The sequence below is a fragment of the Panthera uncia genome, chromosome C2 (assembly GCF_023721935.1).
Source record: "Panthera uncia isolate 11264 chromosome C2, Puncia_PCG_1.0, whole genome shotgun sequence".
In the NCBI taxonomy this organism is placed as follows: Eukaryota; Metazoa; Chordata; class Mammalia; order Carnivora; family Felidae; genus Panthera; species Panthera uncia.
The window spans coordinates 47,582,831-47,598,771 of NC_064810.1; the positions used below are offsets into that span (position 1 = coordinate 47,582,831).

Here is a 15,941-nt window from a genome sequence, read left to right on the forward strand (position 1 = left end):
TAACTGGCAAGGGAATTTATATGTCTAAATGGGAAATCCCTCACTTCATTTATAAGCACTAGATACATTCCAAAACAGAACTGAAAAAAGATTGAGACTACTACACCCAATGAAAAACCAAACCTGAAGTGTTTTTATGTGCCAAGGCCTTAATTTATAATTCATAAGTTGGTGGTTCTTCTACAGGGGTCTCTAGGTACAAATGTCCCCTCTTAACCTGGCATAAGTCCATGGTTGAACACAGAGCATGATGAAACCATTTTCATTTCTCTCCTGCTCCATGGAGAGCCAGAGTATTACCAACACTTTTAGAGATCACCTGTCTGTTTGGAAGACACTTCAAGGAAAAGCACTAAGTGTATTGTGATTGAGAGAGCAAGTTCTGGAACCAGGTTGTTTACCTTAAAATCTACTTCCTAGCTCTTCTCATGCCTTGGCTTCCTCAACTGTACCCCACATCAGACATATGACAACCCCTCAGTCAATGTTAGCTATTGTTACTGTTTCATTATTTTGTAGAAACCTTTAATATAACCAGTCACACATTAAGCTCTCAACAGCTATCATGATATAGAGGGCACATGGAGATACACTTGTTTATAAAAGATGTCTGTGCCTAATTACCTTTAGGTATTGGAATATTACTGCAAAAAAAGCATGAAATCTCCATAAACCAAAGGATAAGAAGAATTATTGTTCCTTCTCCCACATACCTGGGGAGATGTTCACCAAGAATATTAATTTATAAGCCAGCTTCACCATTTAGAACTTTAGGAAGACTTAGAATTGCAGCAACCAACGGGTACATAATAGTGTCTTTGGTCCAATTTGTGCTTTAGCACAGGAGCAATTTACATGAACCAGATCAACCTTCCTAAGTTACCTTTTCATTAACAAGCTCCAGTGAGGGAGAGCCTAGAGCTTTTGGAGAATTCAGTAAATGTATTTTCTAATGTTTATCATTTTTACTGTATACAACCTATAAAATGTGTGTGTGTTTTATCGCCTGAAGGAATCAAGTAAAAATATTCTCCCAGAACAAGGGTCTTTTATACTGGAAGAGACCATCTCTTCTTAAATAACATTTGAGAGCTAGTGTATCTGAATAGCTAACTCTAATGTTATTTCTGTAATTGCCATGGAAAACTGAAGGACTATGTGTGAGATTTACCCACAAATACTGTTCTAAAAACATTCCTATACTGATAAAGTTCCACAGGAGTCTTTATATCTGGTCATCCTTAAAAACCTTAGTCACATTGTATCACTTCCATGGAAGTGATCATTACCTCTCTACTTATCCACAAAGATCTGAATTTCTGTACATCTGTTATTGCCATTTAAGTATATATATATCCCTCCTTTGGTGTATGTTGCTGTTTCTATACATTTGATACCTTCTCAGGTGTGCTGATTATTTAGGTCTCCAAAAAGAGAAACAACTTACCGGGTCTGATGTGTGCTTTGTCAGATGTTCTGGGCCTCACAGGAGTAGTGTATAATCTGTGTGGGGCTGAAACAGAGGAAAGGTTTCATATTTAATAACCAACATTCCATTAAATGGAGATTTAGCATCTTAGGGACCAACAATTCATGCACTTTGCATGGAGTAGAAAGGATGTTTTGAAACCTGCAATTATGCATTTACAGCATAGCTGTTAAAGAAAAATAAAACAAGATAATCATGACTGGAAATAAAGGCACACAGCAAGTAAGGTAGGTCATTTGCAATGTGTGTTAAGGATTAGTCTTCATTTCGTCCATGTTTCTCAAGGGCACTTATCTTACCCAATGGTTGCTTAACATGGTTAACATAAACCTTCCATCCATCCATCCATCCACCCATCCATCCTTTTGTCCGTCCATCCATCCATCTACATCTCTCAATTCGAAAGTCATAATGGAACATTATTTGGCCAAAGAAGACAGGCAATTTCCAAGGTAAAAACAGTATATACTTTTAGGTACGTTAGAAGAATAGGAACATGTGGTCTCTATCATACTGTCTTAGCTCATGAACCCTGGAATGAATACTCACTTAGTGCCAACCACTAAAGTTTTAGGAATGGGAAAAATGACCTCTGGTACCCTGCCTGTCAAGACAGGGTGAGCAAGGAGCAAGAACTCGAACAAGCTCTGGGATCAATACACTGCCTTGTCATTTTCTGCTCCTGTTATTCAGGATCTGGCACAGTGAAGACTCCTACTTGCTGAATAAAGTTAAAAAATGATTGGCCATTGTAAGCAGGCAAATTCATGAGAAACTCAGCTGAAATACTTTTGCTTCCTAAGATTTTAAAGTATGCTTTCATCCTGGACTTCCTCCATCTTTCCGTTCCGTCCTCTGCCCCCCTGACATACCACACTGCCTCCTTACCACCAACTCTCTTGGTAATGCTTTAGCTAAGACTGGAAAAAATTTTTCTTTCAAACTATGTAAGTAGATTACATTGTTTTGATGATTTTGTTCACATCTTGAGTGGGTATTTATATAATCATAAATCAGTAAATCCTTGCCTGTCAAGTTAAAAAAATACACCTGCGAAACAGATTATACTATAGCTCGTTTACGAGCTTCCAATGTGAAGACTGATGAGCAGAATTTTGCCGTACTTCAGGCCAAAAATAGCAGACGCATATTGAAATTCTCTGTAGGTTTAGTGTGGGCCTTTCAAAGTGTAGCAACTAGAGTGAAGAGAGGCACTGATGTTATAAAAAATTCTCGTTACACTCTGAAGTGTGTAATGATGATTTGTAAATGTTATGCTTCAAAATTTTCATTGCTAGTGGTAGGATTCCTGTGAATTTAATATATTTCAGTTTTTTTCATGTTAATTTATTCAATGTTAGATTGTTTTTAGCTTAAAGAAATACAAGGATCACGGTTCTTATTAGTCTCATTCTAGAACAAAGATGAATTTTAAAATGTTACACAGGAAAGGGACATAAAGCAGAACACAGAAATAATCAGCACGACACTTAGTATTTCAAAGCCATAAGATCAGAATTTTTGCTTTATTTTTTTCCTCACAATCTTTACTTAAATCTAGACAGAATTTTTTATGCAAGAGTTGGAATATAACTTGAATTTAGACTGTAAGTTACTCATGTAGCTCATCACCAAATAACACAAGACCTTGAGAAAACTACTCTAGGGTTTTAATTTTGAACTGAAAAAAAAAAAAAGACAAAGGAGCTTTGTGAACATATCTCCACATAGTTTTTAATGACTAATAATAGAAATAATTTTATTTTTTTATTTTTTTAAATTTTTTTCAACGTTTTTTATTTATTTTTGGGACAGAGAGAGACAGAGCATGATCGGGGGAGGGGCAGAGAGAGAGGGAGACACAGAATCGGAAACAGGCTCCAGGCTCCGAGCCATCAGCCCAGAGCCTGATGCGGGGCTCGAACTCACGGACCGCGAGATCGTGACCTGGCTGAAGTCGGACGCTTAACCGCCTGCGCCACCCAGGCGCCCCAATAATAGAAATAATTTTAAAAGATTGCCTGTAAGGACTCATGTTCTGCCCAGCACAGGGAGAGGGTAAGTAAGATATAACTTTCCCTGGGTGGGCAGGGATAAGGGAGTTGAAATAAGTAAAATAAACACAGTGTCCCTCTGGCCAAGGGGGTTCCTATTACAGTTTGAGAAAGGCAAAAAAATAAAAACAAAAACAAAAACAAAACACTTGAGAGTTTTAGGGTTTTGATTATAGGGTGCTGCAGGGAATTGTCTCAGTAGGCAAAGGAGCAAAGGTGTCAGAGAGAAAAGGTGTTGGAAATTCTACGAGCAGGCTCGTGTTGTGGGTTTTAGGCACAAAGTTTCTGTGGAGGACCTGGACCCCATCGTGGAGGTCTTGGAAATCAAAGAGCCACGTGGGTCATGGTACATGCATGGGGAGAATGTGAAAATAAGAGGACTAATTTCACCCCTATAGCACCTCTCTCAAATTGTCGTGTGCTATCTTATGCTCCTAATGCCTAACGTTAGAAACACAACGCAATGTAACAGTAAGAAAACAGCTGACTTCCTCTTCTACAAAGCCCAGGCACACACTTATGAGGGTTTTATGAGGGGGCTCCTAGTGACACACATCATGCCTTTGTGAAAGTGGACCCTTTCGGTAACACGGGGCTATTGGGCTTGTGCATGCTACTCTCATCCTTAAGATGAGTTCTTTCCCAGGAGGTTCTTTGTTGCCTCATATCAGCAAATCCCTGGTGAGCTCACCATAAGATCCTTGGCGCAAGCTTAGAAAAATATGAATCCCAGGGCAGCACAGTTAAGGTTCAAGCTAATGATCCTTAGAACATAAGAAAACAATTAAATAGATTGTTTTCATTGTGTAAGTATGTTAAGACATTTCATATAATGATATCAGATTCTGCATATACCCCCATCAACTATGAAACTCCTATCTAATAAAACCATGTTCTAGAAAGAATTTGATTAAAATTCCACACTCACTAGTAATGGTGACATAATATTGATATTCCCATTAAAGTAAGAAAAAGCAAAGCAAGGAAAAAAAAAAAACAACAGGCCTATAATCTTGTATCCTCAATTCTGAAATTTTTAAAGTTCTAAAAAGCTGAAGCCTTTTTTTCATTTTGCAGCACCACCTGAACTGAATTAGTCTTTTTTATGCTTCTTATTATAAATATTTACATATTTTGCTACAAAAACAATGTGTTTCATCATGAGAATCCACCTATCTTCTATTAAGTAAGACACTAATTGCTTCTATTAAGCAAAAACATAAAAAAATGAGGGCACATTATGGATGTAATGTGATTGACCATCTACTATTAGTGGTTGAAGCTGGTAAAGAGGATGTGGGAGGGCTAGTGTTATGTTAGGTTTCTTCTGTGTGGATTATAAATAAATAAAAAGTTAAATACAGCAGGCACCTGGATGGTTCAGTCTGTTAAGCGTCTGCCTTCAGTTTAGGTCATGATCTCAGATTTGTGGGTTCGAGCCCTGCAGCGGGCTCTCCACTTCAGATCCTCTATCCTCCCCTCTCTCTCTGCCCCTGCCCATGATCTCTCTATTTTATTTTTTTAATATGAAATTTATTGTCAAATTGGTTTCCATACAATACCCAGTGCTCATCCCTCAATGCCCATCACCCACTTTCCCCTCCTTCCCACTCCCCATCAACCCTCAGTTTATTCTCAGTTTTTAAGAGTCTCTTATGGCTTGCTTCCCTCCCTCTTTAACTTCTCTGTCTCAAAAATAAACAAACATTTTGGGGCATCTGGGTGGCTCAGTCAGTTAAGCATCTGACGTCAGTTCAGGTCATGATCTCCGGGTTTGTGGGTTTGAGCCCTGAATCCAGGCTCTGTGCTGACAGCTCGGAGCCCAGAGCCTGCTTTGGATTTTGTTTCCCTCTCTCTCTGCCCCTCCCCCACTAGTGCTGTGACTCTGTCTCTGTCTCTCTCTCTTTCAAAAATAAATAAATATTAAAAAATTTTTTAAAAATAAGCATTTTAAAAAAAGTTAATATAAAGATAATAAGGTAAATAATAAATATTAAAAACATAACAAAAAATGAAACCAAACAAGTAGAAAAAGATTGAGAAATTTTACAAAAACTATCCTCAGCCATAGGTGCCCTAGTCATGTTTATTTAGAATAAGTACTGCTCTACTTATGAAATATCTTTAAATTAGATTTCTTTTCATCATCATTATCTATAATTTCAAACTTCTTCCTCCACATTTTGTTCACAAATTATAACTGACAATAAGTAAAATAAGTTTACTTTTTTTTGTTTTTTGGGGATTCCTACCATATAAAAGAGGTAGAGATGAGCAAAAGGGATCATTCAGAACAAAAATAAAAGAAACCACAAAAATGTAAGAAATCCACAACTGTTTATAACCTAAGTAACATAGAAAAATAAAAAAAGGCAAAGTTTCTGAGAGCATGAAGATGAGATAGGGCTTTGTGTAGGTAACACTTCCCAAAAAGTTGGAAGGAAGAAATAAAAGAAGGAAATCTCCCCCAAACCTTCCCTAGATATTTAAATATTAAGTCATTTTCTTTGAGAGAGAGAGGGAGAGAGAGAGAGCACGTAAAGAAGAGGGGTAGAAGGAGAGAGAGAATCTTAAGCAGGTTCCATGCTCAGCACAGAGCCCAATGTGGGGCTCAAACCCATGACCCTGGGATCATGACCTGAGCCAAAATCAAGAATCAGACTCTCAGTTAACTGAGCCACCCAGGTAACCAAAATACGAAGTCATCTTAACAAAATGATTTTTTTCACTACTAGTTTCCTTCCTCAGGCTGCAATATCAACGTGCTTATCAAGTGGAAGAGAGAGGACAGAGGAAGATGAAGAGAGAGTGAGAAAGGAGGACGGGGAAGCAAGATGGGGAGGAAGAGGAGGAGAAAGAAAAGAATGGGAAAGAAAAAAAAGGTAATAAAAAATTTTATCAGATGTGAAAAAAAAGCAAATGAAGATAAGCAAAGAAAAAAGGGTATTTTCATACTTAGTTATCAGCATCAAGTTGTCAACCATACATTCAAAAGCAAAGTTCTAACTAAAGAAACTGTCTTCCCTACATTCAAGTGAAGTACGTATCAATATTCATATTTGGCTGATGTCCTGCACCTACGAAATGAAGAAAACTAATTCACTGTGGTGAAAATTGACATTTTGAAAAGAAAATTTCTTTCCTGATTAAAAATGAAAAAGAAAAGTTTACTACACAGAAATGGGGAAATAGCATTACCCTGAGTTGTCCTTGTCAATTCAGTTGTTGGTGGAATCTTAGTTGTAAAGAATTCTTGGGTGGACTGTTCTATTTCTGCTGGGGACAAACAGAGCAAGGTGGCTGACTTTAAATAATTATCATTATGAACTTGTCAAAAAACCCACACTTATTTCCACCCCATGCAATGGTAAAGAGGAAATTGCATTTATAAGTATGCCCAGTCATCATAATATTTCAAGGTTAAAGGTACATTTTAGTAACTCATTTATTCTATTTACTATCTTCTTGCACTATTGTTTTAACAATTATTATAAGGATTTCCAAAAGCTTTTAGTTCACGATTATTGTTTCATGATCCTGGACATGGCTGTTCTTGAATTGTGTCTATTAACTGCTTTTATCTATTGTTGCCTTCATGCCTCCTCTCTATCCCATCAACTATTTATGTGAGCTGGAAAAGAAATACATCTTATGAAAAGAGGTGCATTCATGCCATGTAAGAATAAACATTCATCTACTAATGTCATGTGAGAATCAAAGTTTGTTTATTGACATAGACACATTTCTTCTGACAAAATAAAAAAAATTGCAATACTTCTACTCCCATAATGTTTTGAAGTCATCACAGCATCATGTAGACATAGCAATTTACATCGTCCACTTTGCCATGAACTGTATCCAAGGAAATACTTGGTACATACAATATACAGTCATCTTTTTTTCTGCCCTGCTTTGTAATCTGGATTTTGCTCATAGCAGAGATACTTGTGAGTTGGCAGGTGATGGTTCCTGCTTCAATAAACCAAGACACACTTAAACAAATAGGGAGTAGAAGTTAGATAATTAGTATATCAAGCAGGGGTTCTCGAAGAGTACTTTTGGCTTTGCCATCATGGGTGATGTTCACTTTGAAGGCCATGGCTAGAATAAATGGGTATTTGGAAATTAGGGTGTATTTGCTCAGGTTTCACTTTTTTTCCTTCAAAAATGATTTCATTTTGAAATGTGATCAGTAATTTCATCTCAGTAGACACACACAAAAGATAGGTTTATTTGAAAAGGGACAAAGGGAAGAAAATAAGGCCAGTGATTTAAACACAGCCACATGGTATGCAGTGTGGGCAGGGCAGAAGAACCAGCAAAAACAAAGTGTGAACACTTGGTTTCTGATTTATTTTCAGTTGGGGGTCAAGCAAACTGGGGTTTCCCATTCAATGAATACATTGGTGCTGAACTCCTTAAAAACATGGCCCACTCATCCCCACCAACCTTCCTGTTGCTTCTATCCTTCCTTGTTTTCTCGAGGTGACTCACATGTCCGTAAGATTAGCCTGACTATCATTTTTGCCGCTGCCTCTGTCCCATCGGTCTTTAACCTGAAAGGACCTTTCACATCTTTAACTTCAACTCTCACCCCAACTTGAAAATCCAGGAGGTAAGTTTCACCTCCTCTGTGAAGCCTCCCCTAATATGCCTGGTGGTTTGTTTGTTTAGCATGTTGCTCATTTCTCTGTCACACTCATTTTTTGAACAATACTGGGGTGAATCTCAGGAGCTCTGGTGACTGATATGTGGGTTCCAATCCAGCTTTGACATTAGCTGTGTGACTTGGCCAATTTTTTAAATCTCTCTATGCCTCAATTTTCTAATGTGTAAAATGGGGCAAATAATAGAACCTACCTCACAAGTGTTATGTGATTGAAATTAAAACGTACACGTAACCCACTGGGTGGTATGGAGGAAGTACTACCATCACTAAATCCTTCGTATTCTTAGATGCTGAACTCGCTAGGATAAGGATTCACTCTCAACACAGTTTCTTTTTTGGAATTCTGGTTGCTTAGCATTTCACTTAGCACCCATAAAATATTCTGTAAATACTAGATGAAATTCTTCTTTCCAAAGGCAGCTTTGAATATGGAAAAGCAACCAAAAAGTATAGAATTGATACATTTTGGGAACATTCTTTTTAGAACAATTAAAATTTTATCACGATATTTTAAAATATTCTCATTTTCTATTGAAAACCAACATAACTATTAAAAGGACAGAATACAATTAATGTAAAAGAATCAAGTGAAATGGCTATTTTTTATAATGGTAGAAAAAGACCCTCTATTGTTTGGAAACAACCCATCAACACAAGGTACATACGGCTACTTCAAGGGAAATCCCTAAAAAGTAGATCCTCATTGGACTGAAATATGAAATCAAAACTTACCCAGAGTGCTTCGCAGTTCCTCCTGACTAGTACTTGGTGAGATCATAGGTATAAAAGGGCTGCCTCGTGTCTCTAAAGGAGCTGGAAAAGAAAAGTATGAGCGGTATCAATCTTGAGATGCAAAATCCAGCACCAAGCCAGAATGATATTACACAAGATTCCTTCGTTTGAAGCGGAAAAAGGAAGACATTAGGTGGATCATGAAGAATAAAGTTAGGTGTACACAGAACCTTCACAAAAATGACTGTGGAATATAAGAATAATGGTTCTCAACTGCTTTTTTCCACCACCAGGATAGATAAGAAATAACATTCAGTGTCTGGCACATTCCATGACCACCCCTGGTTAAGATGGGATATGAGTAAGAAACAATCTTGGTCTGTCAGCTGTGGTGCATACTTGCACTCGCACGCTCTCTCTCTGTCTCTCTCTCCCCCACCCCCCCCATCCTAGAGAACATACAGGATTACAAAATGAGTGGAAATATTCATTATTGTAGTGGTGTCTCATATTGAGTCTCCTCAAGTTTATTTTTAAAAACAGACCATTGGCAAATTTCAGTATTTTTACAGATATTAACAGTAATTACTTGCAAGAACTTTTCATAACTGGTCATGCTAGTGTGTTGTAACACTACAGCTGAGAACCACCAAAAGTGCTGAAAATGTTAACTGGATGGGCATGAGCACGTGGAATCATTCTGAACATGGAAATAAATGAGGTAGGTGAAGAAGAACTCAGTAATAAGCTGTCTTAGGTTGGTCTTCAGAACAAAGCCTTCACAACAGTGAAATCGTTGCTTTTCTATTTTGGAAAGAGTAGGAGTATGATGATGAGATGACAATGAGATGATGAAATGGATTAAGAAGAGAGGATGTTCAATATGATAAGTTGAGCAAGACCTGCAATTAGACTGTAGCAAAGCAAACAATTAGAGTTGGTTGATAGGGGGAAACCATTACCTATTGTTGTCTCTGGTGGATCAATTCTAAAGGTAACAGGTTGCAGAACTAGGCCAAAAGCAAACCGAGGAAATATATTTATGAGAATTTACTACCTGGTGAAGTAAACATCGTTTCTGTGTTTCTATATGCTTCCATTTGAACATTTAAACATTCTCAAAGAAATACAATAAATATGAGAAAATTCTACATATTAGATGCTACTTAGGAAGCTTAGTTTAGCTAACACTTTAAAGATCTCATTCACTATGACTCTGAAGAAAATTTTTGAGTAGGCATGCACATTTTTGACTTACATTACACCCACAGTTGGAATGGAGTTATATTTCCATTTTGAAAGAAAGTAAAAAAAAATGGTTGGCTCAGTTAATACATATGTCTTATAATTTTAGCATGATCTCCTTTTCAATGGAAACACTTCCAGGGAAAGTAAACTAATTATATACTGTTCCCTCATGTTAATCAGAGAAAAAAATTCAAGCAATTTGTAAGATTAAATCTTCACAAAAAAATTACACATTTTATATCTATAATTTTCTCCAACCTTGTTCCACATCACAATCATTAAATATATATTTGCCTCAAGAACATTTTTCTTTTTGAAAACCATGCTTCCAAGCTGGGGAAATAAAGTAATTTATTTACCAGGTTCACGCTGAGAGACTTCAGGGTCTGGTTTAGGGGGAAGGACCACATCTCTCGGAACTGAAAGAAAAAAGATTATAAAACACTGTACTTTAAGTTTCACATCTGGAGTGAAGCTAAACCCGCAAATACAACGTCCTGGAAAACATGAATAAAGCAAAGGCATTTTCACAATGGCTAAAGAGTAATTCCAAGAACATGAATGCTTTTTTCAAGGTGGAAAAAGTCACTTGTATGGAGAAGGTTCTGGTGGTAGTTAAAATTGGTCACAGTTGATCATGAAGCCTCTCTTGGAAAAAAGAAAAGAGGAAACAATGTCATTAAACAAAAAAAGGTGGTTCAGTTGGTAGAGCATGTGACTCTTGATCTCATGGTTGTAGGTTCGGTGGGTGTAGATTTTATTACTTAAAAATAAAATCTTAAAAAGAAAACCAGAAAGCCAGTTTTTGCTTGAAGTGTTTAGCTGCCATTTGATATTCATGCTAAAATTCCCGAGAGCAACAGCAAATACATTAATAACGTAGGCATAAATGGCCTACAAATTAGGGGAGATAGCAGGAAAGACAAATTCTAAGAGGAGAACAAAGTTTTATTCTGAAAGGCAGTGACAGTTATTACCAGGAGAAAATGGAGCAAGAGGAAAACGCCTCTCGTTAGAAGATACTACATGTAAAGTTTAGGAGAATACTTGTTACGTAGTAAATGCTAGATAAACATTGCCATTTCTGTCATTCTTAGTGATGTGGCTTCCAGTATATTAGGTTTCAAGGTCTCCTGACAGACAAGAGAATGACAACTAAAGACAAAAATGTCAGTTAAAAGAGACCTACTTAGAGTCGGTCCCTTTTACCCAGTACATTTTTAACATCTGTGCCCAGTTCTATTTTGGCAAAATAAAACAGTAGGCTGGGAATTTGATACCTTAATTCTCACTGAGGAAAATACGAAGGTGATTTGTTTATTTTTAGCACCAGATTTATATATACACTCTTTCCGAGATCAAGGTAAAGTTCTTCTTTGGCTCAGTTTCCCCACAAAGACATCCTTCTCAGCCCTACTATCTTGCTGAAAGGTTTTCATACTACACTGAACATCTGGTAAGTATCAGGGTCCCTTTGGTAGACATTGTAATTTCCTTGCATCTTAAATGATGCTGGGGAAAAAATTAGAATTCAGGCTAAAATTCTACCGCAGGAAAGCCGAGGAAAACTTTTGCACCATGAGGTGGCCAAGCACCACTTTACCATTAGTGTGGAAAAAGGTTATACTAGGTTACAGACACTCTCTCTTAACTGCTATGTGGGATCATATTTAACTTAAATATCACATTTGTTCTTACTCTAGGCCACTAAGTTCCAATGAAGTTATAGTTGTGGAAGTTGGTACATTGAGTAGAATCTTGACTCAATTAGAAACTTTATGAGCTAAAAGGTAACATCCACAGGAACTTGAAAATCTGAATTAAAAACTTTTTAATGTTTACTCATTTATTTTTTGAGAGAGAGAATACACACAAGGGAGGGGCAGAGAGAAAGACACAGAATCGAAGCAGTCTCCAGGCTCCAAGCTGTCAGCGCAGAGCCCGATGCGGGGCTCAAATCCATGTGAGATGTGAGATCTGTGAGATCATGACCTGAGCCTAAATCAGACATTTAACGGACTGAGCCACCCAGGCATGCCTGAATTTTTTTTAAAGAAAAAACTCATAAATATTACTGGTCAACAAAAATAGAGAAAACTTACAATAGTGAACATTTGACCTTTGCTGTGTAGTACTTTTGGGGATTCGAATGGTAAAATATGAGAAATTTCCAGTTGTAAATCTAAATGTTTATCTGGTGAGTGAAAGACTGATTTGGCTCTGTGAAGATCATGGCCATACGAAACAGCCTGTAGCCTGTAGTTTATAAATACCCTAATTGGCTACAGTTCTAAAGTATAGAGAGGACCCAGGATTAAGGAAAGTAGAGGCTGAGAAGAAATGTGCTACCAATAAATCCACTGTACTGTAAATACATTACTCGCTGCCTGTTTTCATTTACTGAGGAATGTAGGTGGGGGTAATGTGGATTCCTGCTGCTGCAATTGGCACTTTTTAACATGAAGTGATGATTTAATAAACTGTCACTGCAGACTTTCTAAAGCAGGTGAAATCAGTGGAAAGGAAAGAAATAGAAATATTCTCAGGAAAGGGATATGAATCATTCTCTTGGTCAACTGCAGCTCCAAGAAATGAAGCTTCTTTTTTTTTCTTTTTCCCTATGTGGCATTCCCCCATATATTAAATTGAACAAAAGCCTGATTCCTAAAATCTGAATCTTCCATGCAGGCAGAAACTTAGTGTAAATAATGACAATTTATATGAGAAGACAGTTTTGATTTCCTTATAAGAATATTTGTATAATAAATATATGTAATATATAATACTATTATAGTTTAGACTCCATCATATCAACCAACTTACCATTTTTATTAACTAACCAACTATATTAACTGTCTTTTTGAATAAAGTGCACCAATCCAAAGAAAAATTCAACTAAGGCAATTATGAATGGAAGTGTCTAATATGGACAAATGTAAATGAATGTACATGAATGTTTCACTAGAGTAGTTGAGAGAATTAATCTCTTATTCTCCAATAAACGTGGTGGAATATGAAATCTTCAATGAGGTTTACTCCTGCCGTAAGCTACAAAGAGACTGACTTAGAAAAGTAACATGCGGACTATCCACCATTTTCACCTCCAGATTCTCTGTTCCTTTATCCTAACCTTATACCCTTAGGTCCCATCTTGGAGGAAGCAGATCTCCCACCAGTTTGAAGGCCACTTTGTGAGCTCACCTGTGCCACTAGGCCATCCTCTCTTGTAGGGCCTTTTACCTTCCATTATTTCTATTATCTTACATGCTTCTCCATTAGTCCATATTTCCGTTGATCCATGATTTCCTCCCTCTTCACCTGCTAAGCAGTCCAAATGCTCCAACACCCTAAAAACACTAATCATTTCCTTGATATGGCTTCCCCTTCAATCCATCCTTCCTTTGCTCTCATTCCTATATTCAAAAAACTTTATCTTCCTCTGCTTCCTGGTCTCTCGATTGTATCTTCATCTGCTGTGGTCTGGCTTCCACTTCACTGATCTCCTGCAACCATGGATCCACGATGCTCTATCCGTAGCTCTGAAGTCTGCATGCTCTGAAAACTTTAAGTTTTTTTCTCAACTAATTAGACAGCAAACCCTGACTGGACCTGACCTAAGGGTCATTATAGTTTTTATTCACTTTTATTCATACTTCTTACTGGAGACATATTCATGTATTTGGTATACGTTCTGTTTTTGCCTATCTAAAATCTGGTAACTGCTGGATTTGAAGCATGGGCCCATAGGTTTTGGGTATGGGTTTCTGGATCTGCACGATCAGGTCCAGCAGCTCCTCTGATCCTTTTCTACTTCACTGTCGTTGTTGAGCTCCCTTCCCTGCCTTGCCTCCCGAGACCCCCCTTCCTGGTACTCTACTATATTTTTGGCAGCAACTTCTGCTGGCCCCTCTTCCCCTATCCATTTCCTAAATGTAACTGTGCCCCCCAAGTCTTTTACCTCTGTCCTCTTCTTTTCTCAGTCTATACTTTCTGTTGGATGGTGTCATTCACACACAAGATTTAAATAACCTTCTATAGGTAGAAGGTGATTCCCAAACCTATATCCCTAACCTTAACTTTGGTTTAGAAATACAGAAATGCATTTCAACCCCCAGTTAGACATCCCCACTTGCAAGTTGTAGTGTCCCTCCAAACCCAGCATGCACCAACACAGGTGTTTATCCCTTTGTGTTCCCTGCCTTAGTGGTGTTATCATCTATCACTTGTCCAAGCTAGAATCAGCAGTGTCATACTCCTCTCCATAGCAACTTCTAGTCATTGCCTATGTACTAGTGATTCTACCTCCAAAGGCATTTCATCATTATTCCCTCATTTACTAACTGCAAAAATGCTACAGTGCGGCTGCAAATTAGAATTTACCGAAGAGAGTAGTTATATAGAACATTTGTGAAGATTGCATAATTTGCTGAAATTTAGATTGTCTTCCTGGTTGACTTCCAATGACTGAAGTCTCTCCAAGTATCTGTGGGCCAGAAGAGGCACCACAAAGCCAAGACAGCTCTTTGTTTAGAAACAGATCTACAAAGAAAGCCCAGCTCTGTTGAGCCAGGTTATCAGGGCAAGTCCTTAGCTGTGAATTTGAAATCATTCCTCTAAGGCACATCTGAAGAAAATCCAGTTCTATTTTGGTTCTGGACATGGTGTGTGGGCTCAATTTGTCTAGATTTTCCTTAAGTATTATAGAGATAATTCAACTGAGTGGCTAGAAAATAGTTTTTTAAAAGTCTAAGTAGATGAAACCTGTGTTATAGCTAGGAATCTATGAATGGAAGAGCTACATGGCATATCCTATACTGACCTATTTGATACAGGTCTAAAAACTCCAGTTTGTTGCTTCTGATGTCTCTCAGAATAAATTTTGAGATAAACCTTATGATAAAGCATAACTCTGTCTTGGGGGCACCTGGGTGGCTCAGTCGGTTAAGCATCTGACTTTAGCTCAGGTCATGATCTCACGGTTCGTGAGGTCGAGCCCTCTGTCGGGCTCTGTGCTGACAGCGCATAGCCTGGAGCCTGCTTCAGATTCTGTGTCTCCCTCTCTCTGCTTCTCTCTCTCTCTCTCTCTCTCTCTCAAAAATAAATATTTTAAAAACCCATTAACTCTGTCTTGATTTCAGCAGTACATTTTACACTTTTAGACTTTTGCAGACAATCTATTTCTCTAGAATACCAGTACATATTAAGTATAGTGTAAATTCCCCTCTGCTTTCTGAGATATAATCCATAGGGGCTGGTAAACAAGGTTCTGGGTTCATTAGGATGTAAACTTGAGCCCAGATAGGACCCAGAAACTGAGCACAGCAGAACCTCGTCTGTTTGAACACTTGTGAGAAAACTGAAGATTATTCCTGTAGGTCTTGCACCCCTGGAACAACAGTGGAGCCCCTGATGAATACAGTGGTGGGACCAACACTAGGTTTAGAGACAGAATTCTAACTGAGCATGTGGAACTGGAGAGTCAACAGAATAAGCCCAGTGGAGACTCCAGAGGGCAGTTTGTTATGTTGTTCCAGTGCTCAAACTCACAGAGTTCCTGTGAAAAATAAGGCATTGGTAGAATTGAGGCAAATATTTGGTATTTAAGAAGAAAAAAAATAAGGACTATATATATTGGTTTAATGAGATTAAGTCACATCAGGATCAACAATATTACTTTCTCTAACATAAAGGAAAAGCAAACAAAATCACTCAAACCTACTGTTATCATTAATGAGTCAATTACTGTTAC

The 15,941-nt window shown here is 37.7% G+C and overlaps 1 protein-coding gene across 1 annotated transcript in view; it reads right to left on the bottom strand.

Moving 5' to 3' along the window:
• The window catches only part of ABI3BP (ABI family member 3 binding protein), a 273,089-nt gene that overhangs the window by 54,046 nt on the left and 203,102 nt on the right, over positions 1 to 15,941 (bottom strand). Inside the window, exons 50-54 of the mRNA XM_049628087.1 lie at positions 10,552 to 10,611; positions 9,907 to 9,954; positions 8,945 to 9,025; positions 6,742 to 6,819; positions 1,448 to 1,513 (exon numbers count right to left, since the gene is read on the bottom strand). Coding sequence (XP_049484044.1) covers positions 1,448 to 1,513; positions 6,742 to 6,819; positions 8,945 to 9,025; positions 9,907 to 9,954; positions 10,552 to 10,611 — 333 coding nt within the window. The remainder of the gene's footprint in view (positions 1 to 1,447; positions 1,514 to 6,741; positions 6,820 to 8,944; positions 9,026 to 9,906; positions 9,955 to 10,551; positions 10,612 to 15,941) is intronic.